At 49.9% G+C, this 26,389-nt stretch overlaps 1 protein-coding gene and 1 long non-coding RNA gene across 7 annotated transcripts in view; one reads left to right on the forward strand and one right to left on the reverse strand.

Annotated features, from left to right (window-relative positions):
* Positions 1-20,913, reverse strand: part of FHAD1 (forkhead associated phosphopeptide binding domain 1) — a 123,243-nt gene extending 102,330 nt beyond the window's left edge. For all 6 annotated transcript variants that reach the window (XM_049618037.1, XM_049618035.1, XM_049618034.1 and 3 more), the window contains exons 1-2: positions 20,799-20,913; positions 17,033-17,139 (exon numbers count right to left, since the gene is read on the reverse strand). In XM_049618037.1, the coding sequence (XP_049473994.1) occupies positions 17,033-17,125 (93 nt within the window). In that variant the 5' untranslated portion in view covers positions 17,126-17,139; positions 20,799-20,913. The remainder of the gene's footprint in view (positions 1-17,032; positions 17,140-20,798) is intronic.
* Positions 20,914-20,978: 65 nt separating this feature from the next.
* Positions 20,979-23,067, forward strand: LOC125913082 (uncharacterized). The gene is made up of 2 exons (XR_007454917.1): positions 20,979-21,334; positions 21,545-23,067. It is a non-coding gene; the product is annotated as an uncharacterized LOC125913082 (long non-coding RNA).
* The last annotated feature ends 3,322 nt before the right edge of the window (positions 23,068-26,389 follow it).

Raw genomic sequence — 26,389 nt, forward strand, 5'->3', positions numbered from 1 at the left:
ACCAACTCCTTGAAAGATACAAGGTACCAAAACTCATACAAGGAGAAATAAATAATCGGAATAGGCCCATATCTATTAAAGAATTTTAATCAGTAATGAATAACTTTCCAGAAAGCACCTGGTTCCTGGTACAGACAGCACCAGGTTCAGATGGGTTCACTGGTGAATTCCATCAAACACTTAAGGAAAAAATGATACCAGTTGTCTACAACCTCTTTCAGAAAATCGAAGCAGAAGAAACACTTCCTAACTCATTCTGTGAGGACATTAGTCTAATACCAAAACCAGACAAAGATATTACAAGAAGGGACAACTTCAGACCAGTATCTCTCATGAACACAGATGAAACATCCTCAACGAAATATTAGCAAATCCAATCCAACAATGTATACACCACAAGCAAGTGGGATTCATTTCAGGTAAGCAAGGCTGGTTCAGCATTTGAAAATCAATTAATGAGGGGCGCCTGGGTGGCTCAGTCGGTTAAGCCGCCGACTTTGGCTCAGGTCATGATCTCGTGGTCCGTGAGTTCGAGCCCCACGTCGGGCTCTGTGCTGACAGCTCAGAGCCTGGAGCCTGTTTCAGATTCTGTGTCTCCCTCTCTCTGACCCTCCCCTGTTCATGCTCTGTGTCTCCCTGTCTCAAAAATAAATAAATAAAAACGTTAAAAAAAAATTAAAAAAAAAGAAAATCAATTAATGCTGTCCATCACCTCAATAGGCTAGAGAAGAAAAGCCACATGAGCACAGCCCCGTGAAGAAAGAGCATTTGACAAAATCCAACATCCATTTGTGATTACACACACACACACACACACACACACACACACACACACACACTTGTGGCAAATTAGGAATAGAGGGGAACTTCCTCAACTTGATAAATAACATCTACAAAAACCCTAAAGCTAACATCATACTTAATGGTGAGAAACTAGAAACCTTCTCATTAAGATCAGGAACAGGACAAGGATGTCCTCTTTCACACTTCTTTTTTAACACGGTACTGTGTCCTAGCCAGGACAGGCAATAAGACAAGAAAAGGAAATAAAAGGTATACAGATTGGAAAGGAAGAAATAAAACTGTCTCTATTTGCAGATGACATGACTGCCTATGTAGAAAATCCCCATGAATCAACAAAAACACTCCTAGAACTAGTAAGCAATTATAGCAAGGTTGTAGGATACAAAATTAATATACAAAAGTCAGTTGCTTTCCTATATACCAGAAATGAACAACTGGAATCGGAAGTGAAAAACACAACACCATTTACATTAGCAGCAGAAAGAAAAGAAAAGAAAAGAAAAGAAAAGAAAAGAAAAGAAAAGAAAAGAAAAAAGAAAGAAAGAAAGAAAGGGAGGGAGGAAGGAGGGAAGAAAGGAAGGAAGGAAGGAAGGAAGGAAGGAAGGAAGGAAGATAGATTAAGAAAGAGTGAAAGACCAGACAGACAGACTTAGGTAGAAGTCTAACAGAATATGTAAAGATATATATGAAGAAAACTGTAAAATATTGATGAAAAAATCAAAGAAGATCCAAATAAATGAAAAGATAGCCTGCGTTTATTTGCAATTCCTTAAATGATACATGATGGTCAGCATCTTTTCATAAGCTTATTGCCATCTGTAGATCTTCTTGGGTAAGGTGTCTGTTCATATCTTTCGCCCAGTTTTAAATTGGGTTGTTTGTTTCCTTATTGTTGAATTTTAAGACTCATTTACTTTGGACACATGTTTATCGCATCCTTATCCCTAAAACTGAAGCCACCAAGATGTCTTTTAAAAGGCGAATGGGTAAGCAAACTGTGGTACATCCACACAATGAAATAAAAGTCAGTGATGAAAAGAAATGCGCTACCGAGCCAGAAAAAGACACAGAGGAACCATGCAAATGCACATCACTTGGTGCAAGAAGCCAGTCTGAAAAGGCCACAGAGTGTATAACTTCAACCATATGAAATTCTGAAAAAAGTAAAACTATATAGAGACAGTAAAGAGGTCAGTGGTTTCCAGGGGCTCTAGTGGATGTGGGGCGGGATGAACATGTGGAACACAGGGGGTTCAGGGTGGTGAAACTATTCTGTATGACGCTGCAGTGGTGGGTACTTATCAGACATGGGCCGAAACCCACAGAATATGCAATGCCTAATGTCAACTATGGACTTTAGTTAATGATAACATATCAATATTGGTTTGTCAGTGGTAACAAATGTCCCATGTGAAAGCAAGATGTTAATAATAGGGGAAGCTCTGTGTGTGTTGGGGGCGGGTATACGGGAACTTTGTACGCTAACTGCTCAATTTCCTATAAACCTCAATCCGTTCTAAAAAAAGAAAGTATTTTTTTAAAAAAAACACTACAGCACGTTAGTTCTTTGGGGAATTCCACTCACGTCATGGTCATCCCCATACCCACTGATCCCTACGCTCCATGAACCCTGGATAACCCATCGAGGAGAGAAATTCTATGTGCTGCATTTTGCTTTCCTTTTCCCTAGCCTCGTTCCTCTCCGTTCCTCAGTAGCTGCCAGGCCATTATTAAGAAATCAAAGCAGGGGTGCCTGGGTGGCTTGGTCGGTTGAGTGTCTGACTTCAGCTCAGGTCATGATCTCGCGGTCCGTGAGTTCGAGCCCCGCGTCGGGCTCTGTGCTGACAGCTCAGAGCCTGGAGCCTGTTTCAGATTCTGTGTCTCCCTCTCTCTGACCCTCCCTCGTTCATGCTCTGTCTCTTTCTGTCTCAAAAATAAATAAACGTTAAAAAAAATTAAAAAAAAAAAAAGAAATCAAAGCAAGCAGGAAGTTTTAAATGACTCCATAAAAGTGGGAGGAGCCTCTGTCACAGGTTAGGCCAAGAGAGTGCTTCCTGGGACTATCTTATAATATGAGACCCTCCTCTTCCTTGGAGATTTGCTAAAAGCTCTTACTGGACAGAAGCCCTGCTGCTAATATAGGCTGAATGTATGAGCTCCGTCCTGCTGAGCTGTCCCGCTACTCACACTGGGTGTGAGCCACTGGGCGACTCAGTTGGATAAGCATCTGACTCTTGACTTTGGCTCAGATCATGATCTCACCGTTCATGAGGCTGAGCCCTGCATTGGGCTCTGTGCAGACAGCATGGAGCCTGCTTGGGATGCTCTCCCTCTCTCTCTGCCCCTCCCCCACGCTCACGCTCGCCCCCTCTCTCTCTCTCTCTCTCTCTCTCAAACTAAATAAATCCACTTTAAAGAAATTAAGAATAATATCATCATACGATCCATCGAGCCCACTTTTGGGTAAACATCCAAAAGAACGAAAAGCAAGGGCTTGAAGAGAGATTTGTACACCCGTGTTCACGACTCTACTCCCAACAGCGGGGAGGTGGAAACAACCCAGTGTCCACTGAGAAGTGGGCGGATAAGCAAAATGTGCCGCGTACATAAAATGGAATATTATTCAGCCTTAAAGAGGAAGGACATGCCGACGCACGCTACGACGCGGATGGACGTTGAAGACATTACCCGAGTGAAATAAGCCAGTCGTAAGTAGGCGACAGCTGTCTGATCCTACCAGTACGAAGTACCTAGAGTTGCCAAGCTCACAGAAACAGAAAGTAAGACGGCGGCTGCCAGGGCCTAGGGGGAGGGGGAAACTGGGAATTGTTTGCCGGTTTAACGGGCATAGAGCCTCAGTGTCGCAAGATGAGAAAGTTCCGGTTGGTTATACAACAGCATGGACGCACTTAACGCTGCTAATCCGTACGCTTAACAAACAGTTCAGATGGTAAACGTTACGTTTCACCGCAGTTTTAAACGTGGCTAAGACGAAGTGTCTCACCCAACATCAAGATGCACGTGGCACTTCTGGGACCAAGATCTGTGCCCTTGACTTGTCCCCTCTGCTTTTCAGAGTAGACAGGGATTAATTAATTAATTACATTATATAATGTTTACTTATTTACTTTTGAGAGACAGAGCACCAGCAGGGGAGGGGCAAAGATAGAGGGAGACACAGAATCCGAAGCAGGCTGCAGGCTCTAAGCTGTCAGCACAGAGCCTGACGTGGGGCTTGAACTCATGAACCCATGATCTGAGCTGAAGTCGGATCTTAACCAACTGAGCTACCCAGGTGCCCCGCGAGTAGAGAGGAGTGGGGTGGAACTGAATATGGACCATGCATTTAAAAAAAAAAAAAGTCTCCTGCAGGGGTGCTTGGGGGGGGCTCAGTTGGTTAAGCATCTGACTCTTGATTTTGGCTCAGGTCATGATCTCGGGGTTCATGGGCTGGAGCCCCACGTTGGGCTCTGTGCTGATGGTGCACAGCCTGCTTGGGATTCTCCCTCTTTCTCTCTGCCCCTCCCCTGCTTGCACACGTGCTCTCTTTCTCTCTCAAAATAAATAAATAAACATTAACAACTATTTAAAAAATTAAGGCAATTCAAATGAGGAAAAGAGATGATCTTTCCTAAAATATTTAAAAAAAAAAAGTGTCCTGCATTTTAAATACCTTTTAAAAGTATTTACTGAGTCCATAAAATACTGAGACTTCGACAAATCTGCTAATGATAAACATCTGCTCTGGTGACCGCTGGGCTTTGAGGAAGCCTCCCTGAGAAGCCGTTAGTTAGCCTGCCACCAAGGCTCCTGATGTATCTGGAACCTTCCGTCAGAGCCAGTTCTCAACCTTCATCTTCTGGAACTCATAAACCCAGTCTCGGAGCACGACCTCCTGACCCCCATCTTCCTCACCCTCCCTCCCTTCCTCTTTGACTCCTCGTGACCTCTGCTCCCTCACCCACTCCACGTGGGCATTCCCCTTCACCTGCCCTGGCCTGGCCCACCACCTCCTCCAACTCCACCTCTGTCCCTGTCTCCCTGCCACCCTCACACTCTGTCCTCAAGTCGGCCCAGTCTGGTCACATGCTGCTCTCTTCAGGCTCCCCAGCCACCGGTCCCTGGTGCTTGGCTTTTCATTCTGCCTTGTTAACAGCCTTCCAGGTCCTCACCTTCTGTGCCCTGTCACATCCTCCACTTGCCCTCCAATCCTCGCCCACCCTCTCCCCCTGGCCCTCTGCCCCAGCAGGCCAGCCACGGGGCTGCATCGTGGGCTGATGGGCTCCTTGTCTCTGGTTTCTGGTTGGGTTTGGCCAGTGGGGGGATCAGACATTCCCCTTGCTCCCTCCCTGTGGGGACACCATGGGCTGGGCCCAACCCTCCACCAAAAGCCACAGCTGCCGTTGGGGATTCCAGGAGATGTAACCCCCTCACCCTTCGGGTCTGGGGGGGGGGGTGGGGACAGCTCCTCACTCTCAGTGGCTCTGGGTGCCACACCATCCTGGCTGGTTTCTTTAAGCCTGACTGCCTCTGTCGGTGTCCCTTCATGAAGCACCCACTCTGGACGGCCCTCTGCTCCCTGCCAGGACCCAGAGTTCCAGCAGTGAGCAGCTCTCCGGCATGGCCTTCAAGTCCCCTTCCCGCAGCTGCCAAGGGGATCAGAGTGGTCTTGCTGTCACCCTGCCTGGCTCACTGAGGGTCTCCTTCTTGTATCTTCTGGGGCGAGTCTCTTGCTGCTCTCCGGTTGCTTCCCTTGCAAAAGTGGGTTTGATATGCTGTGCTACACAGGACTGACAAAAGGTACGGTTTGGAGGAACTTTCAAGGTAGTAGGATAACATTTTTTCAGTTAAGTGGGGTCTGCGTGAGTGTGTGTGTGTGTTTGATCTATTTTTTTTACCTTTTGGGTCTTGGCCAGTGCATCCCCCCCCCCCAGCATCCCCCTTACTGCCTCGAGAAAGAGACGTAGTGCAGAAAGAGTGAAAACTGGGGTTTCCAGAAGAATGAGGATACGGGGAAACAGCTAGGCTCTGGCGAGATGTGAGTCTGGGAGGAGAAGGGAAGGGGAAATGTCTCTGCTTCCCTCTGTCACAGAGACCCTCCCACCCAGGTCCTCCTGGGAAAGCCCCGTGGAGGGGTGAGGCCTCAGGAAGAGGCTGGTTCCTAAAATCAGCCTGCCTGAGGGTGGTTTCCAGCCTCCGACCCACCCTGTGTGACCCCAGATTCCTCATCTGTAAAATGGGGAAAATGATAGCGCCTGCCTCATAGGGATGCCGATCGTCAGGACGAAATGAGTTAACACACACGGACGTGCCAAGGACGGGGCCGGGCACCGAGCGAGCCCTCGCTGCGTTACGGACACGTTACTGCTCTCTTCTCCGGCCCGGCCATGGCTGCTTCTAGGCCTCCACGCTGGCGCCTCTCCCTTCACCTGCCCCCAGCTCGCACGGCTCCTGAGGATTCTACTCTAGGGCTGGCTCCCGCTCCTTCCCCCTCTCCCGCTGCAGAGCCTTAATTCTCCGACGTGTATTTTCAACCCCTAGCTCAACCCCAGGCCTCCCTGTGCCCACCTGCCCCTGGATGCTGACACGCTCACCTCCTGCCTCCTGCCTCCTCCTGTCCCCTAAACCCTCTCCGTAATGACGGTAATGGCGTCGTCACACTCCCAGCCCGCGGACCACCCCTCTCCACGGCTCCTGACGTTGTCCCTACTAGTTCCCCCAAAAAGCTCTCCAGCAAGCCCCGTGACACCACACCCTCCCCATGGCAACAGTGCAGGTGAGAGGCAGGATTGACTACAGTGGGCAGAGTGGTCCCCAAAAGAGATCTACGCCCCAAATCTGGATCCTGCGAGGATGCTCTGTTACAGGGCACAAGGGACTGTGCAGATGTAAAGGTTACTAGTCTGTGATCTTAAGAGAGGGAGAGCATCCTGGACTGTCCAGGTGCGACTAATCTAATCCCATGAACCCTTAAAAGCAAAGAACTTTCTCTGGCTGGAGTTGGACAGATGAGTCAGAACAGGGGATCAGAGAGATCTGTTGGTTTTCTTTTTTTTTAAATATTTTTGAGAGAGTGTGAGTGAAGTGGGGAGGGGCAGAGAGAGAGGGAGACGCAGAATCCAAAGCAGGCTCCAGGCTCCGAGCCGTCAGCACAAGGCTCAACGCGGGGCTCGAACTCATGAACTGCGAGATCATGACCTGAGCCGAAGTCGGGCACTTAACCAACTGAGCCACCCAGGCACCCCAGGGATCTGAGAGATTTGAAGCACGAAAAGGCCTTGAGCCAATGCTGCTGGCTTTGAAGGTGAAGGGGCCCACAAGCCCGGAATGCGGGCGGCCTCTTGGGCTGGGAACCACTTCCGCTGACAGCCAGCCCGGAAAGGGGACCTCAGTCCGTAACAGCACAGGTTAACTTGCGCCAAGCACCCGAACAGACCTGGGAGCAGATTCTCCTTGGAGACTCTGGAAGAGCCCAGGTCCGCTGAGCACCTTGATTTTGACCTGGGGGCCCAGGGACAGAGAAACCAGCTGAGTCCACCCCAACTTCCAAAGTACAAAACCGGGAGATCATCCCCCTGTGTAGTAAATAGAACACAAATACAATGGCCCACATTTACTACGGTACTGACAACACCAGGCACTGATCTAAGCCCTTGACAGTGATTCACTCTCAAAACATGGTCCCTGCAACCACCCCCAGGGCACGTATACAAAGACCGCAGCTGAGAACAGCTGCATAACTTGTCTGAGACCCTCCAGCCCACGAGAGCGGAGCCAGGCTCTGAACCGGCCGCCCGGTGGGGCAAGGTCATGCACTTGACTGCTCTGTCCCAGGGCCACTCCATCTGCTCTTCTCCCACCCAAATAACAAAGATCACCAACTCCTCCCCAGCTTCAAAGCCTTTTGGCGAGGGGGAGGTTCCTCTTCACGTGCTTAGCCTGGCTTCCATTTTGCAATGTCACCACCAACATGCCATTTCGTCCTTTTCTCCCAAGCCAAACTGTTCCCCAAACATCTCTGGACCTTTGCATCTGCTGCTTTTTCAACACCTGGGGTGTCCTTTCCTACTTGCTCTGTCTGGAAAATCCCCAGACTTCCTTGTCTTTCCTCCTTTTCTTTCCTTCCTTCCTTCCTTCCTTTCTTCCTTCCTTCCTTCCAGTGCAAGCGGGGGGGGGGGGGGAGAGAGAGAGAGAGAGAGAGAGAGAGAGAGAGAGAGAGAGAGAGAATCTCAAGAAGGCTCCACCCTCAGGGCAGAGCCTGACACATGGCTTGATCCCATGACCGTGAGAGCAAGACCTTGAGGTGAGGGGTGCCTGGGTGGCTCAGTCGGTTAAGCGTCCGACTCTCGGTTTCAGCTCAGGTCATGAGCTCACAATTCAGGAGTTTGAGCCCCGTGTCGGGCTCTGTGCTGACAGTGCAGAGCCTGCTTGGGATTCTTTCTCTCTCTCTCTCAAAATAAATTAAGAAACTTAAAAAAAAAAAAAAAAAAAAAAAGACCTGAGCTGAGATCAAGAGTCAGACGCTTAACAGACTGAACCACCCAGGCCTCCCCAGGCTTCTCCTTAAAGAGGCAGCTCAAGTCTGGGCTTCTCTGAGGAGCTCCCTGACCCCCCGAGAGGATTCTTGTGGGGGGCTTCAATTCACAACCCCCACGCTCCTGGTCAGTGGGTGCCGCGTCAACATTCCGTCCCCACACGCACCCCCCCACTGGAGGGCGCCACCCCAGCTAGTCGCGTGAAGGACAATCACCAGAATATGCACGTCGTGTTTCACGGACAGTCCTCACTCTGGATTTCGCCCGATGGAATCTCCCTAGCTTAGTGAGCTACTTTGATATTCCAGGGAACTCGGAAGGAATTTCAGATATTCCCAAAGCTAAATTTACACTCAAGGAATGAAACTTCTTCTCTCTGGAACTGCTGAGTCAGACAACCCAGAATCTGAAACGTGGCCCCCACCTCCCCTGTGACCAGCTGTGTGATTTTTCAACTTGACCTTTCTGCGTCCCATTTGCACATCTTTAAATGAGGATAACAGTGATGATAGCAGCTCCTACACCACAGGGTTTTTTTTTTTTTTTTGGAGAATGTAATTTTCTGCATACATACTCAGGATGTACAATATGTATAAAGTCACGGGAGGTGAAGTAGTCTACGAATGCATGCTGTAGCTGTTTGTATCATTTGTGTTATCGGAAAGATTGTGATCTTCTGCCTCACGTCCATTGGAATGGCTACTATCAGAAAAACAGGATAAGGGGCGCCTGGGTGGCTCCGTCGGTGAAGCATCCGACTCTCGATTTTGGCTCAGGTCACGATCTCACGGTTCAGGGGATCGAGCCCCGCGTCAGGCTCCGCACTGACAGCTCGGAGCCTGCTTGAGATTCTCTCTCTCTCTCCCCCTCCCCCCACCCCTCTCTCAAAATAAACAAATAAACTAAAAACAAAACCAAACCAGGATAAAACAAATGTTGACGAGGATGTGGAGACAGTGGCACCTTGTGCCCCGTCGGTGGGAATGTAAAAAGGTGCAGCCGATGTGAAAAACAGGATGGTGGTTCCTCAAAAAATTAAGCATAGAATTATCATGCGACCCATCAAGCCCACCTTTGGGTATACATCCAAAACAATGGAGAGCAAGGGCTTGAAGAGATATCTGTACGCCCATGTTCATGACGTTATTTACAACAGCCCAAAGGTGCAAACAACCCGGGCATCCACTGACAGAGGAGCCGATAAGCAAAATGTGCTGGAAACACGCCATGGAATATACACCACGGATGAACCACAAGAGGGCAGATGCTGCCTGAGTCCACTTACATGAGCATCTACCGCGGTCAGACTCACACAGACAGAAACCAGGAGGGTGGTGGCCAGGGCTGGCGGAGGGGGACAGGGTTTTGCAAGACGGGGAGCTCTGGAGGCGGACGGGGCTGACGGCTGCACCAGGTAAATGCCTTTAATGCCGCTGAGCTGTACTCTGAAGACATGGCAAGATGGAAACTTCTGTGTTATGTGCGCTTTGCCGCGATAAAAAAGAAATAAAAATGTTCTAAAAAGCGAGCAAAATGCGATCAGCCCTTTTCTATGAGCTTTATCCCCCCTGGAAGCCCTCCACCTGCCGGAGGGAAGGTAGGTTCATAAATGGCTGTGGTGGGAAGTGATCGATGAGACCGGCCCCGGGTTCCGGCTGCCAGCTCTCCAACAGGGGAGAGAAGAGTTTCCCGAGGACAGAGGAGACCTGCTCTGTGTCCAGGCTGTGATCTTCAGGGGATTTCTGAGCAGGGGTGAGAATGCTTCTCCGGACCAGGTCCACCTGTCACCCCGTCTCTCAAAACGCAGGGGTTCGCTCATAAGAGAAGCACAAATTAGAATGACACGGGCGCGATGTGTCACCTGTTAGGTCAGCGGAGATCCAATCGGTAGACAACACGCACCGGGGAGGGTTGGGAAACAGGCGCCCATTCTGGCAGGACACCGCGTCGGTGGACCCCTGGTGGCCTATTTGGAGACGCCCATCAGAGGCACAGATGTTCGTGGCCTTTGACACAGCAGATACACCCAGACGTCTGAGAAATGACATAAACGAGGGGACGATCACCGCAGCCTTGTTTAATAATAATAAACAAGAATACGATGTAGGCTCTGATGGTTGTTTTTTTTATGTTTATTTTATTTTTGAGAGAGAGAGAGAGAGAGAGCATAAGCAGGGGAGGGGCAGAGAAGGGGGGTACAGAGGATCGGAAGCAGGCTCTGTGCTGACAGCACACAGCCCGATGTGGGGCTCGAACTCATGATGATGGTTCTTTTCCAAGAGGCAGCCCAGAACTGGCAGGAGCCAAAGGGACAAGCGTCAGCCGGCTGTCTGGGTGCTGGGGTGTGTGTTAGATCCGTCTTGCTCTGTGATCCTGAGATCCCCCGCGAGAAGGGGCTGCAACACGCGAGACTGTTCCAATCAGGAAGGAGCCAGCTGGTAGGGCGCTGTGCACCCAGGGCGGACAGGCCAGGGCGGAGCAAGCATTCCCCCCCCCACCCCGTTATTTCGGTCCTTTGCTCTGCTCCTTCACCCCCCACCCTCCCAGCCACAGCGCTGCGCTGCCTTGGGCTGTTCCGTAGCTCGGTGTTGGAGGGGATTCAGAAACCTCCCCAGTGTGGCCGGGTGAGTTCTCGGGGAGGGGCTGGGGTGGGTCAGCTGCCCACTGTTGAGCTCTTCCTCCTCCTCGCCTCTAAACAGAGTCCACGGGAACAGCATGCACGCTCCTCCGTCGACACAGGGGCTCCCACAGCATCACGAGGGGGGAGCCACGGGTGGCCGAGGAGAGAGAGGGAGGGCGCTGAAGCACGATCCTGGAGCCATCTCCACGGGACCCCACTCCCGACCTGAGTCTGGGGAGCGTGTCTAATGCGAAGGTTCCCAGCGGGGCAGCACGTCTAGGGGTTCATGTTTAACAAGCACTCGGACACGTGCGGACAATTCGACAACTACGGGCTGGCGGGATTTCTTCACTCTGGAAGAACGGAGCCCCTTTCTCAGCGGAGTCTGAGTGACAGCTCTAAACTCCAAATATCACAGTTCACAGGCCGCAGCCAATCACACAAACTAAAATTCGCGAGGTTTATGTCTGAAATGAGCAAGGCTGAGGCTTTTGAACGGTGTGAAACGCGAGAGGGGAGATTCTGAACGGAGCCCCTCGTTGCTAGTCTGTGTGTGGCAGCCAGGCTGGTCATTTCAAAATTTTCAAAATGGAGGTGGCCTCCCTTGCTCAGAATACCCCAGTTTCTGCCCATACTCTTCAGACAGGGTGGCCTGAAGGAGGCCTACTCATTTCTTAAGCTCTCTTCCTTCCCACTCTTCCTTCTGGACACACTGGTTTTCTCTCAGTCCCTTGGGCTCATAATATGCTCCTCTACCCCAGGGCCTTTGCACATGTCCTTCCCTTCCCCCTTGTCCATTAAGTTGTCCTTATCCTCCATGTTCCTTTTCTTTAGAGCCCCAGTGTGAATAAAACAACATATGTCTCTGTGGGATCCCCTGACTTCTGTGTCTCTCTCCTGGCAGCTTTCTGATTGCACGGACCACGCCTGATTCTGCCATTGCCTTATTCCCAGGTTTGCCTCAGTGCTGAGGCTCCAGGTAAATATTTGTGGAAGGAATGAGTGATAACAGTGGTAAAACCTGGCCCGGCCAACACAGGCTTCCTATTGCCATCGGGGAACCAAACTCCTTATAGGATACAGAAAAAGGTCTGCAGGGCGAAACCCTGCAAATATCAATATTGATTTTTTCCCTGAGCCAGAGGATTACACATGATTTTTATTTTCTCCCTTACACTTTGCTTTCTCCCAGTTTTTTTAAAACAATAAGCATGTAACTGCCTTCTATTATCAGAAAAAGTGAATGGTGGCAAAATAGAAGAAACATCGATGACCAGAACAATCTGTCAGCCTGGCCAGTTGAGTGTAAATCTCGAGAAGTATGACTGCCTATTCTTTAGGACTTACTCAGGTAAGTAAAACAATCATTTTTATTTGCTGGCTGTGCCCTCTGCCTAATTTTGAAGAAGTCTTTTTATTAATATGGATTTCTGAACTTTGTTTAGGGGAATGACCTATAGTGGCACAAATAACATAAACTATAAATCGACTGTTGAATTATTCCTCAGCGTGGACCATAGCTAACCAAGGGCGATTCTTTTTTTTTTAAATTTTTTAAAATGCTTATTTATCTTTGAGAGAGACAGAGTGCACGTGGCGGAGGGGCAGAGAGAGAGGGAGACACAGAATCGGAAGCAGGCTCCAGGCTCCGAGCTGTCAGCACAGAGCCCGAGGTGGGGCTCGAACTCACCAACTGCGAGACCATGACCTGAGCTGAAACTGGACGCTTAGCCGACTGAGCCACCCGGGTGTCCCCAAGGGTGATTCTTCTAATCAGAAAGACCCAAGGAAGTCAGCAGAGAAGCGATTTTCACTTTGTCTTGTTTTATAAAACTAGAAAATGCTGTCACGTCTGCAGGTTCCAGTTGTTCAAAATGGACCGGTGTCCCTACAACCCTTTTCAAAGCAAATCTCCTCTCCCAAATCCATTTAAGCTTTGGGAAGAGGATTTGTCTGAGAGCAGACAGGAGCACCCATCAAAAGTCTGCTCACAAAATATTTGGCAACTCGTGTGTCATCTGAGCCAATATAAGCTTGTGCCTCTGGAAACACAGCTGATTGCTTCATAAATCAGTGCGACTGTGGCTGGCGGTGGTGACTTACTTCTTAAACTAAGTCTGAGGAGCGGGAGGCAGTCAATTATTTTTATACGGTGAATGCAACTCAATTCCTGTCTGTGTAAAAATTGTCCTCATTAGTTCCTTTTTCCATACGGTTCCTCGTCTCGCCCCTGTCTGTGCACTTTTCAGGAGTCCTCTCAGTCTCCATTTTATGAGCCCATAATAATGACCGTGGTGTCATTTAGTTAGAAGCACGTGCCAGGCACTTTCTGTGCATTTCTCACTTAATTCTCACAACGATCCTGTCAGGTGAGTGGCTTATAGGCAGCGAAAATGAGCTCAGAGAGATCAAGTCATTTGCTTCAAGTCACACAACCAGCAAGTGACTTAGTGAGATTCAAACCCAGGCCTGTCTGTCTATCTCCAAACCCTGTGCTTTTAATTTTTTTTAAGTGTTTATTTATTTTTGAGAGAGAGAGAGAGAGAGAGAGAGAGAGAGAATGAATGAGTGGGGAATGGGCAGAGAGAGAGGGAGACAGAGTCCAAAGCAGGCTCCAGGCTCTGAGCTGTCAGCACAGAGCCCGACATGGGGCTCCAACTCACAGACCGGGAGATCGTGACCTGAAGTCAGATGCTCAACCGACTGAGCCACCCAGGCACCCCCAAAGCCTGAGCTTTTAAAAATTACTATAGTTTTCTAATATCATACTCAGGTTCAAAACACAGATCTCTATTTCTACCTTGGCCAGACATGAAATAAAACTACCCAAGACCTGTCCCTTGTTATGATAAAGAAGAATCTGCAATTCTTTTTCTTTACCCTGACTGTGCACTGAACAGATTTTCCGTGTCCTTGTAGGGAGACCACACCATGGATGAGAACCTCAAGGGGAGGTCCACTGACTTATTTTTAAGTCGGAGAGTTTATGATAAACACTCTCAGTTGCAAGTATCACTTAAGTATACAAAAATCAATTGTTTCTCTATATTGTCAATGAACATGGGGACACCAAATTAACACTATAATACCATTTTCAAGTTTATTTATTTTGAGAGAGAGAGACAGAGTGGGGGAGGGGCAGAGAGAGAAGGAGAGAGAATCCCAAGCAGTCTCCATGCTGTCAGCAGGGAGCCCAATGTAGAGCTTGAACTCATGAACGGTGAGATCACGAACTGAGCTGAAGTCAGATGCTTAACTAACTGACCCACCCAGGAGCCCCAACAATACGACATCACTTATAATCATTTAAAAAAAGATAAGATATTTAAGTGTATATCTAGCAAAACATGCACAGCGCTGGTATGCTAAAAATGACAGAGTATTTGTGGAAGAAATCAAAGACCCCCTGAAAAAAAGGAGAGACATACCATGTTCATGGATTGGAAGACAATATAGTAAAGATACCAATTCTCATACTGATTATAGGCTTATATACAATTCCTATTAAAATTCCAGCAAGAGGGACACCTGGGTGGCTCAGTTGGTTAAGCGTCTGACTCTCGATTTTGGCGCAAGTTATGATCCCACAGTTTTGTGGGTCTGAGCCCTGAATTGGGCTCTGTGCTGGCAGCACGGAGCCTGGTTGGGATTCTCTCTCTCTCCCTCTCTCTCTCTGCCCCTTCCCCTCTCATGCTCTCTGTCTCTCTCCAAATAGATAAACTTAAAAAAATTTTTTTTTAATTTTTTTTAACGTTTTTATTTATTTTTGAGACAGAGACAGAGCATGAATGGGGGAGGGTCGGAGAGAGAGGGAGACACAGAATCGGAAGCAGGCTCCAGGCTCTGAGCCATCAGCCCAGAGCCCGATGCGGGGCTCGAACTTGCAGACCGCGAGATCGTGACCTGAGCCGAAGTCGGACGCTCAACCGACGGAGCCACCCAGGCGCCCCAAAAAATTTTTAAAAAAATAAAGAAAATTCCAGCAAGATATTTTGTATATATAGACAAGCTTTTACTAAAATTTGTGTGGAAAGGCAAAAGAATTAAAATGGGTAAAGAGACATTTTTTTAAAAAAGAAAAATAAAGTGGGAGGAACCGCTCTACCCGATTCAAGACTTGCATAACTACAGTAACGAAGACCACGTCGTACTGGTAGAGGGGCAGACACCTAGACCCATGAAACGTAACAGGAAACTCAGAAACAGCTCCCCCACAAGTATGGCTAAGTGGTTTTTGACAGTTTCAAAAGGAGTCCAACAGAGAAAGGATGGTCTTTCCAACAAATGGTGCTGGAGCCACGTCATATCCACATGCAATCAAAATGAACCCGGACTGAAATCTCGCATCATATATAAAAACGAACTCAAAATGGTGCATAGGTTTAAACATAAAATATCTATAAAACTTTCAGAAGAAAATGTATGAGGAATCCTTGGGAATCAAGGACCCGGTGACATGTTCTTAGACATGATTCGAAAAGCATGAGACTTCAAAAAACCTGAAATTTATTTTTCGAAAGTCAGGTAAAATAAAAAACAGTGATAACACGAGTTGCTGGTGAGGATGCAGGGAAACCGTGTCTCATACACTGCTGGTGGGAATGCAAAATGGTCCAGCCGCTCTGGACAACAGTCTGGCACTTCCTTTGGGAACCATACCCTTACCATATGATCCAGCAAGCACCCTCCCGAGCATTTATCCCAGAGGAATAAAAACTTGTGTTCACACAAAAACCTGTGCACAAATGTTCATACGCAGATTTATCCGTAACAGCCCCCAAATTAGAAACAACCAGAATGCCCTTCAATACGTGAACGGTTAAACAAATGGAATATTACTCAACAATACAAAATAACAGATGATCTCAAGGACGTTATGCTGAGTGAGGGGAAAAAAAACCACAAATGACCTCAAAAGGTCACCTGGGGTATAATCCATTTATATAACATTTTCTTTTTTTTATTTTTAATGTTTATTTATTTTTGAGACAGAGAGAGACAGAGCATGAACGGGGGAGGGTCAGAGAGAGAGGGAGACACAGAATCACAGAATCTGAAACAGGCTCCAGGCTCTGAGCTGTCAGCACAGAGCCTGACGTGGGGCTCGAACCCACGAACTGTGAGATCATGACCTAAGTTGAAGTTGGCCGCTCAACCCACTGAGCCACTCAGGCGCCCCGATGGTTCAACTTTTAATGTTTATTTTTTGAGATAGAGAGAGAGAGAGAGAAAGAGAGCAAGTTGGGGCAGGACAGATAGAGAAGGAGACACAGAATGTGAAGCAGGCTCCAGGCTCTGAGCTGTCAGCACAGAGCCCCATGCAGGGCTCAAACTCACGAACCATGAGATCATGACCTGAGCAGAAGCCAGGTGCTTAACCGACTGAGCACCCAGGCGCCCCCCTGCTTTTTAAATAAAAATTGTTTAATGTTTATTTTTCTTTAAAAAAATTTTTTTTTAACGTTTATTTATTTTTGAGACAGAGAGAGACAGAGCATGAACGGGGGAGGGTCAGAGAGAGAGGGAGACACAGAATCTGAAACAGGCTCCAGGCTCTGAGCGGTCAGCACAGAGCCCAACGCGGGGCTCGAACTCACAGACCGCGAGATCGTGACCTGAGCCGAAGTCGGACGCTTAACCGACTGAGCCACCCAGGCGCCCCTATATAACATTTTCAAAATGTTATACACATCACAACAGTCTCCGAAAGCTCTAGAAAGGGCGAGAGGCCGTTGCCCAAGCCAGGTACTTCAGATGGCCCTCGCTGTCAGGCCCAGAGCAGGGGTCAGACACCTGCTCCATGCCCCCCTTCTAAATGGGTGCTGGGGAGGGGACAATGGGTGGGACATCCGTACACGTGGCCAGCAGAGGACAGAGGGCACATCACACTTTGCCTCATACCCATCTCTGCTACATATGCTGGGAACACCCAATATATTCGGCAATTGGGTTACTGGTGGCACGTGAAACGCAGATGCAAGCCAGACGGTGTGCTTTAGAAGAGCCTGGAATCCACAAGAATGGTAAGGCTGCGTGGAGGGAGGCGGGGGGAGGTGCTGGGAACAGCTCTTACCTCTAAAACAAGGTCTGAGTCTTCATGCCTTCCAACAGTAGTGCTTTTATTCAGGACAAAAAAGCCTTCTGCGCTCTTTAGGTAGGCTTTCATACCGTCTGCTTTCCCTGCATAAGGTTTTCAGAAAAAACTCCGTTAGGAAAATGCAGTCTTCTGGTCACTCAACACCACCACATGGAGAACGGGACGAAAAACGCACCGTATTGTTCCAAGGAGAAATCAGCAGGCGTAGGGGAAGGTAGACGGGCTTCCCCAATGACCACACTTTTGATTCTGCAGATTTCTGAGGCTCCCCCCCTTTTTTTTTTTAACATTTATTTCTTTTTGAGACAGAGAGAGACAGAGCATGAACAGGGGAGGGGCAGAGAGAGAGGGAGACACAGAATCAGAAGCAGGCTCCAGGCTCTGAGCCGTCAGCCCAGAGCCCGTCGCGGGGCTCGAACTCACGGACCGTGAGATCGTGACCTGAGCTGAAGTCGGATGCTTAACCAACTGAGCCACCCAGGCACCCCTGAGGCTCCCCTTTTAAACAGTGACATTTAACAAAGATGAGCTTGGTTCTGACAATCAGACAGACTTTTTTTTTTTTTTTTTTTTTACATGACTCGGAGCACAAACCACCAGTAGCTGAAAAAACCCAACGACAAATCTGAATTCCACTGATAATCGCTGTGCACCTCCCATTAAGCACAAGGGGAGTTATCTGACACAGTAAGTAATCGTGTTCCTAACCAGCCCCCTACTAGCTCTGTGACTTTGGGTGAGTTACTTCTCTCTCTATGCCTCAGTTTCCTCATCTGTAGAACGGGATCAATAATACTCTGTACCCCGAAGGGTTCCATGAGGATGAAATGGAAACATATGTGTGAAACATTCAGAGTGGACATCTGTCCTATTATTATTATTATTATTATTGTTACAAATGTTGGATCTAAAGAATTCTAAGCTTCTACAGAAGTCCTGAAACTGATGAGTCAGTCGGTGAGGGAATGGGCTTTACATGATACTTTCTTTGAATCATCGTGAGTCACTCCGTTACTTTACACACTTAAGGGAAGAGGGGTGACTTTGAAAGGCAAAGTATTAAGACTCTAGCTTGGAGATCTGATCAGGACTCTGCACCTATTTTCCCCCAACGTTTTATTAGGAAGATGTCTAAGATCCAGGACCGCTGAAAGAACTCCTTCCTGTCCACCACCTAGATCCTACAAGTAACATTTTGCTATTTTTGCTCTACCACACCTCCATCCGTCTATGCATTCACCTAACCATTGTATAGTCTGATGCATTTCAAAGTAAGTTCTACACTGGTTTCCTAACATGGAAAAATGTCAGTGACTTCAGTAGGATCCAAAACGCTAATGATTCATATGGTGCTTGGATTCTGATTCGAGATACGTCCAGTCACACAGTGTGACATCCCCCATCGCAACGGCCAGGCCAAGGAACGGAAGTCCCTGTCTTTTCAACTGAACGGTCCCTGAAACGTGAAGCTGTCGGACTGCGGAGAAAAACAAAGACCCTCTCGTTGTGATCCTACAGAGACTTGGGTCTGGTTCTACTCTTCATCGACGTCTCCATCATCAACTATTGAATCCCTACTAAGTGCCAGGCACTGTGCTATCCTTTTACACACAACTGCTTCTTTTCTTTTTTTTTTTCTTTTTTTTTTTAACGTTTATTTATTTTTGAGACAGAGAGAGACAGAGCATGAACGGGCGAGGGGCAGAGAGAGAGGGAGACACAGAATCTGAAACAGGCTCCAGGCTCCGAGCCATCAGCCCAGAGCCTGACGCGGGGCTCGAACTCACGGACCGCGAGATCGTGACCTGGCTGAAGTCGGACGCTTAACCGACTGAGCCACCCAGGCGCCCCTCACAACTGCTTCTTTTCAACCTCAGAACAACCCTGCGGGGTAGGTATGTTGGTACTGTCCCACTCTACAGTCCCTCTGAGACCCGGAGAGATTAGGGTCACTCAGCGGCAAGTGTCAGGGAGGCAACTCTGAGCCTCTGCGTGTAACTGCCGTAGCATCCGCCCGCAGCTCAGCCTTCTGCACAACTCCGCGAATGCTGGGTGGGGCAGAGCGGGCTGGGGGGAGCTGCATTGTCCGCTGACACTTGGGATGTGCAGTAACAGAGAGTCCTTGACAACCAGGATTCTACCCCCGAAAGGAAGAAAAGACCCCACGGGTGTTGGGGGGAGTAAGAGAAATAAAAATAAGCCAGATAGTTTATTTTCTATTTGTAAGCTCTGAGAGCTACAGATGCCTCGTAAGTATTGATGATCTCATAGAGGGAGAGATACATTTTGTTAAGTTCACCGTCACTAACAGAAGGGGACAGGCATCTCCTCTTCCAAAAGACCCATGCTCTGTTGTCATCAAATGACTTCAATTATTTACTTCAGCTGCAGAGGACCAGGTTGTCAAGCCACACGTTCAAACCTAATGCAAACCTGGGAGAAACGTCTCTTCTGCAGGAAAACCACGGGAAATGCCACTAAACTGAACCCCAGAACTTGGGCCAGGTGCATGTCTGAGTTTTAGCTCTCACCCCAGAGGTTCCCAGGGCTGGTGCCTTCTCTCTGCTCAGATGTCCCTCCTTGTGGCCACCTGCCACGTAGCCTCGTTTCCTTCCTTGTACTCATCACTCTCTGACATTTTCTTGTTCCTTTCTTTAGTTGTGTCTGTTGTTTGTTTCCCTTTCGCTGAGATGTGTGCTCCAGGAGAGCCAGAACTGTGTTGTTTTTGTTAAGGGACAATTCTTCATGGGTATCTTGTGTTGGTACCCATCTTTGGAGCAGAGGCATTGGCAAATTTTGTCCTGTGTCTTCTGCCAGCATCTATAAGCTGGCCAGGCTACCTTACTAGCTCACACACAAGGTAAAACCTCAGACCCTTTGCGGTTCCTGACAGTTTCGCTGGTTACCCCATCTCCAGCACCTGGAGCAGTGTCTGACACACAGTAGGTGCTCAATGAACACTAGCCGAATGAAGGGAAATACAAATGGCACATCAAAGCAAATCTGTGCAGCCAGTTGGCTACGAATCTCCCTATTCAGTGTCTGCCTTCGACATCCTTCTTGGAAAACCTAAATTCTATCTGTAGCTTTTGGGTTGGACAATATTTCTGCACCTTCATCTTGCCCTGTGCAGTCACTCCCCTGCCTGAAAACACGGTAGAAAGTAATTTGAAACGTGTTAAACTCTGTAAATTCGTTCTTAGTGCCCTGAAGCACCAGGCATGGGCAAAGAACCTCAGTCACCTGCCCTGCATCCCTCCGGACCACTTCGGATGCCTCAGAATCGGGCTAGAGAAGCAATATTTCTTGTGAGGGCTACAGGTCTTCAGTGTCCTGGGAGCTGCAGAAGTTCCTCAAGGAAGGGAAGGTTGGGGCAGGGGTGGGTGTTGCCCCTAAATCAGGGGAACCAAAGGGCACCCCGCTAATCCTGGCTGTACCCCATAGGATAGCTTAAAGCGGCACATGTGGTGCCAAGGAAGGTTCTGGAAGCTCCCGCGCAGGCTACTTCCGGAGGCAGAGTGGGTGGGGGGCCTGCATTTTAGGGAGGACGGACTGCTGTCGGGACACATGCTCTGGGGTGCTCCCGGGGACCCAAGTGTGGACCTGAGAGGAATTCGAGCTCGGGGTGGGTGGGTGGGTGGGGCCGGGTCCCGAGCCTCCTCTCCAAGCTCTTGACCTCGCAGGGCCGACCCGGTCGGGCCCCAGGTCTCCGCCCGCTGCCTCCTCCCGGTGCCGCACTCACCTGGCCGGAGGGAGAAGCCCACGCCCAGTCGCCCTCCGAGAGCCCCGCGGGCTCGGGAGGCGGCCTGGCCGCGCTCCCGCGGAGTCTCCAGCCGGCGGCCAGCACCCCGCGCGCCTGCCCGCCCGGCCTGTGTACGTGCGTCGCCATGGCAACGCCGCCGGGCCGCCGTGAGGGGCGTGGCCTGCGCGGCGGGCGGGGGCGGGAGGCGTGGGGACCCTGGCGGCGTGCGGGGCGAGCCCTCTAGGAGCCCAGCCTGCGGCGGCGCCCCGGGGCATCCCCGGGCCCGCCACCAGGGGTTCCCCGGGCCCGTTTCACAGATGGGGACACGGAGGCTCCGAGGTCACAGAGATAGGCCACGGTTTTCCAGGAAGGAAGGAGCCGACGCGAGAATCCTTCCTGCCTACTATCCTTTGCTCTGGCTGGAGGCGTGAAGGCGGGGTGGGAGGGTGATGGCGCTGAACCCGGAGAAGCTCAGGGGTTGGTAGCTCCTGCCCCCCGGAATCTCTAGTCCTCTCTGCTGCAGAAGAGAAAATAGAGTAAGCTGGGGGGGACCACCACCCAGGTGGGAGGGGGATGGGAGGGGGATGGGAGAGGGATGGAGTGGAAGGAACGATTTTAAAAGAATGAGGCTTTTTTCCCATGTGCTGGGAAAAGGATATTTCCAAACCGCCAACCCCACTAACAATGTGCCTGCCCTTTCTTGTCAAAACTGACGTTTATTCATTCATTTGTTCTTCACTCTACAGACATCCCCTGGGTCCCCAGAGTTGACCTGCATCAGTCACCACTGTCCCTGAAGCCCCCACCATGGGCACCGGGCTGGAGGGTGGGGTATCGGAGGAAACATGCAAATCCCAAGAACTCCCGCCCCCCCCCCCATGTCACCTGTTTCAGACCAGCCCCTTGTGCAGGGGAGCAGAACAGCCCAGCTGACTCTGGAAAATGCTTCCAATCCCTGGCAGGAAATGGCTGGCAAGGTGCCTCAAGAAAAACTCAAAGCGTTTAGGAAAGTTGAAATATGGCAGACTCTACCCCAGTCAATCAGAACAAGAGCTAAGAGAGAAGTCATGGAAATGGGTATAGTGAAGATGCTCAAACATGCCTAGAGGCTTTTAGCAATGCGGATTCCCCAGCACAGGCCTGATCACAGATCTTGAGTAGGCGGATGTGGAGCACGGCCCAGGAATGTGCATTTGTTACAGGCGTGGCAACCCCCTGACTTACGCAGTAGAACTGCAGAGACCTTCCCTGGAGCCTTGCCATAGAAATCTCTTCCAGGGCCTCACCCAGCCTGGAAGGTTCTGCCTGGGTCAATTCTGCACAACCAGAAAGACCCCAGGCATAAAGTTTGAGGAGTGACCACAGAAACTAGGGCCTGATTAGTAATAGCTTCACAGGAACAGGGAGGGTCAGGCTCAATTCCCCAAGGCCTTTCTACCCCAGGGCCTTTGCACTTACTGTTTCCTCTCCCTAGAAACTACTGGCACCAGAGATCTCCTTCACCTCCTTTAGATTTTACTCAAATGCCACCTCACTTAAAATTCTTTAAAAAAAAAACAACAAAACAACCCAATAGACAAGAAGGAGCAACAAGACAAGAACAAAACAAAATAAAAACCCTGACACTCTATCCCTCTTCTGCTCATCTTACCGCTTGTCATTTCACATATTATCTTATTTATTTATCTCATTTGTCTATCTCTCTGCCCCACCCTCTATTAGAAACTAAGCTCCACGAGGGCAGGGATTTTATTATTCTGTTCAGTTCACTGCTGGATCACCAGTACCTAGAACGGTGCCTGAGTGCGAGAGTGAGCAGGGGTGGCCCTTGACATCCGCCCACAGCTGCCTGGCCTCCTGCCTTCTTGGGCTGCTGATCCGATCTGTCCTTATCCCAGGACGTGGGCTTGTCTAACCACCTGCCTGGACGGTGGGCTCACGGGAGGCCTGAGCACCACCCCTACCTGCACCCCCACCTCCATGCTTGCCTTTAGTCCAGTTCTCATCCTCAATACGAGTGGAGGGGGTAGACTTGCTTACCGCCAGGCAGGCCATGAGCTGGAGCAACCCATGGGGCCCGATCGGCTTTCAGAGGTCATCTCTCAGTGAAGAACGTTGAACCGAGAGCACAGCCGACTTTCAGACCCGCTGGAGCAGAGATTGCTGAATCTGGACTCGACTCCCCTCCCCACAACATGCCGCCGTCGTCTCAAAGGGAGCGTGTCCCATTTTAATTTCAAAAGGAAAATAAAACACCCCAGTAACTTGAGACTTTATGATTTTTTTGGACTGAGAGGGAGTTGTAACTTGCAATTAAACAATGATGGGGGCGGGGGGTAGGGGCGCCTGGGTGGCTCAGTCGGTTAGGCGTCCGACTTCGGCTCGGGTCACGATCTCACGGTTTGTGAGTTCGAGCCCCACGTCGGGCTCTGTGCTGACAGCTCAGAGCCTGGAGCCTGCTTCGGATTCTGTCTTCCTCTCTCTCTGCCCCTCCCCTGCTCACGGTCTGTCTCTCAATAAATAAACGTTAAAAAAAATTAAAAAAAAAAAACTGATGGTTAAAAATACTTCTGAAGGAAGACATAGAGGTTTCTAGATTATATGGGCTCCTTGGTGATGCCTGTAATCAATCAATTTTATTGAGCTGTGCGTAGCTACCAAGGCCATATTGTATCATGACTGATGTACTGGTGTCTGAAGGGCCTGTGTTCAGATCTCAGCTCCATTGGTCCCATCTGTTCCCATACACTGGACTGACTAATGTTAACCGAGGGCTTTCAACTTGCTGGGTGCTCTCTCACTCCTACTTGTGGGTCACTGCATTGAATCCTCGCAATTAAACACTTAGAACAGGGCTGCTGCAGAGAAGACCTAAAAAAAAAAAACATTAGCCATGATCATTATTTCTAGCAAAGCACTCCCATTTTGGCAGGAAAATATGGCTCAGAGACAGGTAGGAATGTGCCCAAGGCAGTACAGCTAAAATATCTGGCAGGATTGGAATCTAGATGAGTATGACAGGAAAGGTACATCCCCCGGGACTGCAGGCGACCCAACCACAAGAGGACCCACGCTCCCCCTCATCTTGGGACTGGCCAGGCTCCTGTCTGCCCTGAAGGCCCCAGCTGGCGGTGCCCGAGGCAGGGAGGGAAAGGAGTCTGACCAAGAGAGGGCAGTGGGGGCAGGCCTGCCACCAAACTTGGCCTGGACCCTGGGCTTCCTTCCTGGGGGCCCTCTGCCCCCGTAGAACCTCCTTCTGTGTCAGCCACCGTCTCTGGGCTGTCCTTGACTGGGGAGGGCACACCCACCGCACCCCCTTCCGAGACCTGCCTGTCCTTCCTCCTGGTGCCCTTGTATTTCAAATCGAAATGAATGCCGGCCCACCAGGAGGTGGGAGGCTTGCCCAGGCTCTGTAGGGTGAGGGAGAGCCAGAGAAAGTGCAGGAACAGGGAGCAAGGGAGAGCAGGAGGGAGAAAGAGACCAGGACCAGCAGGAAGTAGCCAAGCAGCATGACAGATGGGAGAGCAGCTGGCCGGCTGGAGGCTCCACAGCCACTGATAACCTGGCCCTTCAGGCTTTGGAAAAACGGGTTTTTTTTTTTTATACACACACACACACACACACACACACTCACGAAAATAAATGCAAACCCCAGAAAGGACACCTGGTTAACGGAGGGCTTCTCTGCAGCTCTCCTCATCCTCCTCCCCTGGCAGAACGTGTGAAACCGTGAAGGTTTTTCTCAAGTGGATTCTTCCATTGCTGCCTTGGTGTCTCTTGCAAATCTGTCTCCAAAGTCAACTCCCCTTGGTTCCTTGGGCTTTGCCACGGGAGTGGGCGTGTGCCTCCCGTTTGTAAAGTATGCTGATCCTGGGTCCCACCGCGGGTCTGTCTGCGCCTCACTTCTGCCACCTGCACAGGTGCGGATAGCAAGGCCCGGGTGGTGAGGACTCAGGGGTTAGTGTGTGTTTACTACTGAGCCGTGCCCAGTACAACAGGCTCCCTCCGTGAGTGTTCGCGATTCTCATTGTTGGTTTTGTCTGCTTGTTTTGTTTTCTGGCTGAGGTGGGAGGATGGCCCAAGGTCACAGACACCCTGGGGAGAGCTCTGATTTGCATCAAGACTCAGTCCCAACTCAGAGCAAACCCGACCTCTGAACAGCCACACAACATCTTGCCCTTTGCCCTGGGATCTTTCTGGGTGTGGGTGTCAGAGACAGGCTGAGCTCCCTCCCCTGGGGACCCCTGGAGGGATTCCCAACGACCCACCTGGTCTCTATGGGGTCGCACCTGCTGGACAGGCATCGGGCCAAACAAACCTCTGCTAGTTTTTCGCGGGTGACAATGAACCTTTATGAATGTGGCAAGAGCAGCTAACGCTTCTCTAGGCTTGTTAGGCACCCGCCAGTATACCGTGCGTCGTTTATTTGATTCTGAGCCCGACCCATTTTACACAAGGGGGCGCTAGTCCGGTTACGCATCTTGAAAGAGGTCAGACCAGGATTCCACTCCGGCTGTTTGACTCCAGAATGCTTCATTTTTTTGGTAACCTTTCTATCGAAGAACAGCATAATTGGAAACATTACAAAGTGCACCAGTCATGAGCGTACCCTTGAAGAATTTTCACAAAGCGCATGCTTTCACCTGGCCAGAACCCAGGCCCGGAAGCAGATCGGCCACCGTTAGAGCCTCCTGTGCTCCCTTCGAGGCATTACCCACCCGCCACCCTGACCTTCAACGTCATCGATTCGTTCTGCTTCGTTTTGAGCTTCATCTAAATGAACTCTACAGATTCTATTTCCTGCCTGGTTTCCTTCACTCAACATGATGTTTGTTCACTCCCCGTGATTCGGCCTTGTTGTCTGATGGCACGGGCCCCTTCGTTCCCCTGCTGTACTGCATTCCCCGGTGGGAGTCATCCATTCCCACATGACAAATGATGACAGCCTTAGTGGCTCAGAACAACACATGCTTACCACCTCACAGTTTCTGTGGGTCAGGAACCCGGCCACCGCTGAGCGGCTGCACCAAGGGGCTGGCCAAGGCCAGGGGGGTCTCATCTGAGACTCAGGTGGGGAAGGATCCACTGTCAAGGTCATGTGGCTGTTGGAAAGATTCAGTGCCCTGAAGGTTGTTAGACTGAGGGCCTCACTTCCTGGATGACTGTTAGCCAGAGGCCCCCTGTCTTTGTTTGCTGTGTGGACCTCTCCCCGAGGTGGTGGCTACATCAAAGCCAACGAGAGTCAATGGAGGGAGTCTCCTAGTGAGGTGGGAGTTATGATCTCATGTAACATAATCACGGAAGTGACATCGCCATCAGCTTTGCGGCCTGGTGTTGGTTAGAAATATGGTACAGGTCTCACCTGCGCCCAAGGAGAGGGGATGACCCAGAGGTGTGAACACCAGCCATAATTGGGACCTATTGTGTACCTGTGGCTTTTGGTATGCCTAATGCACGTATCTCCTGGATATACAGCTAGGAGTAGAATGGCCGGGCCATGACCCGTGCGTCCAACTGTAGAAGATTCTGCCAGACATTTTTCCAAAGTGCTGGGATCATCTACTATCCTTGAGCAGTGTGTGAGCGTTCCA

Source organism: Panthera uncia, assembly GCF_023721935.1.
Source record: "Panthera uncia isolate 11264 chromosome C1 unlocalized genomic scaffold, Puncia_PCG_1.0 HiC_scaffold_4, whole genome shotgun sequence".
In the NCBI taxonomy this organism is placed as follows: domain Eukaryota; kingdom Metazoa; phylum Chordata; class Mammalia; order Carnivora; family Felidae; genus Panthera; species Panthera uncia.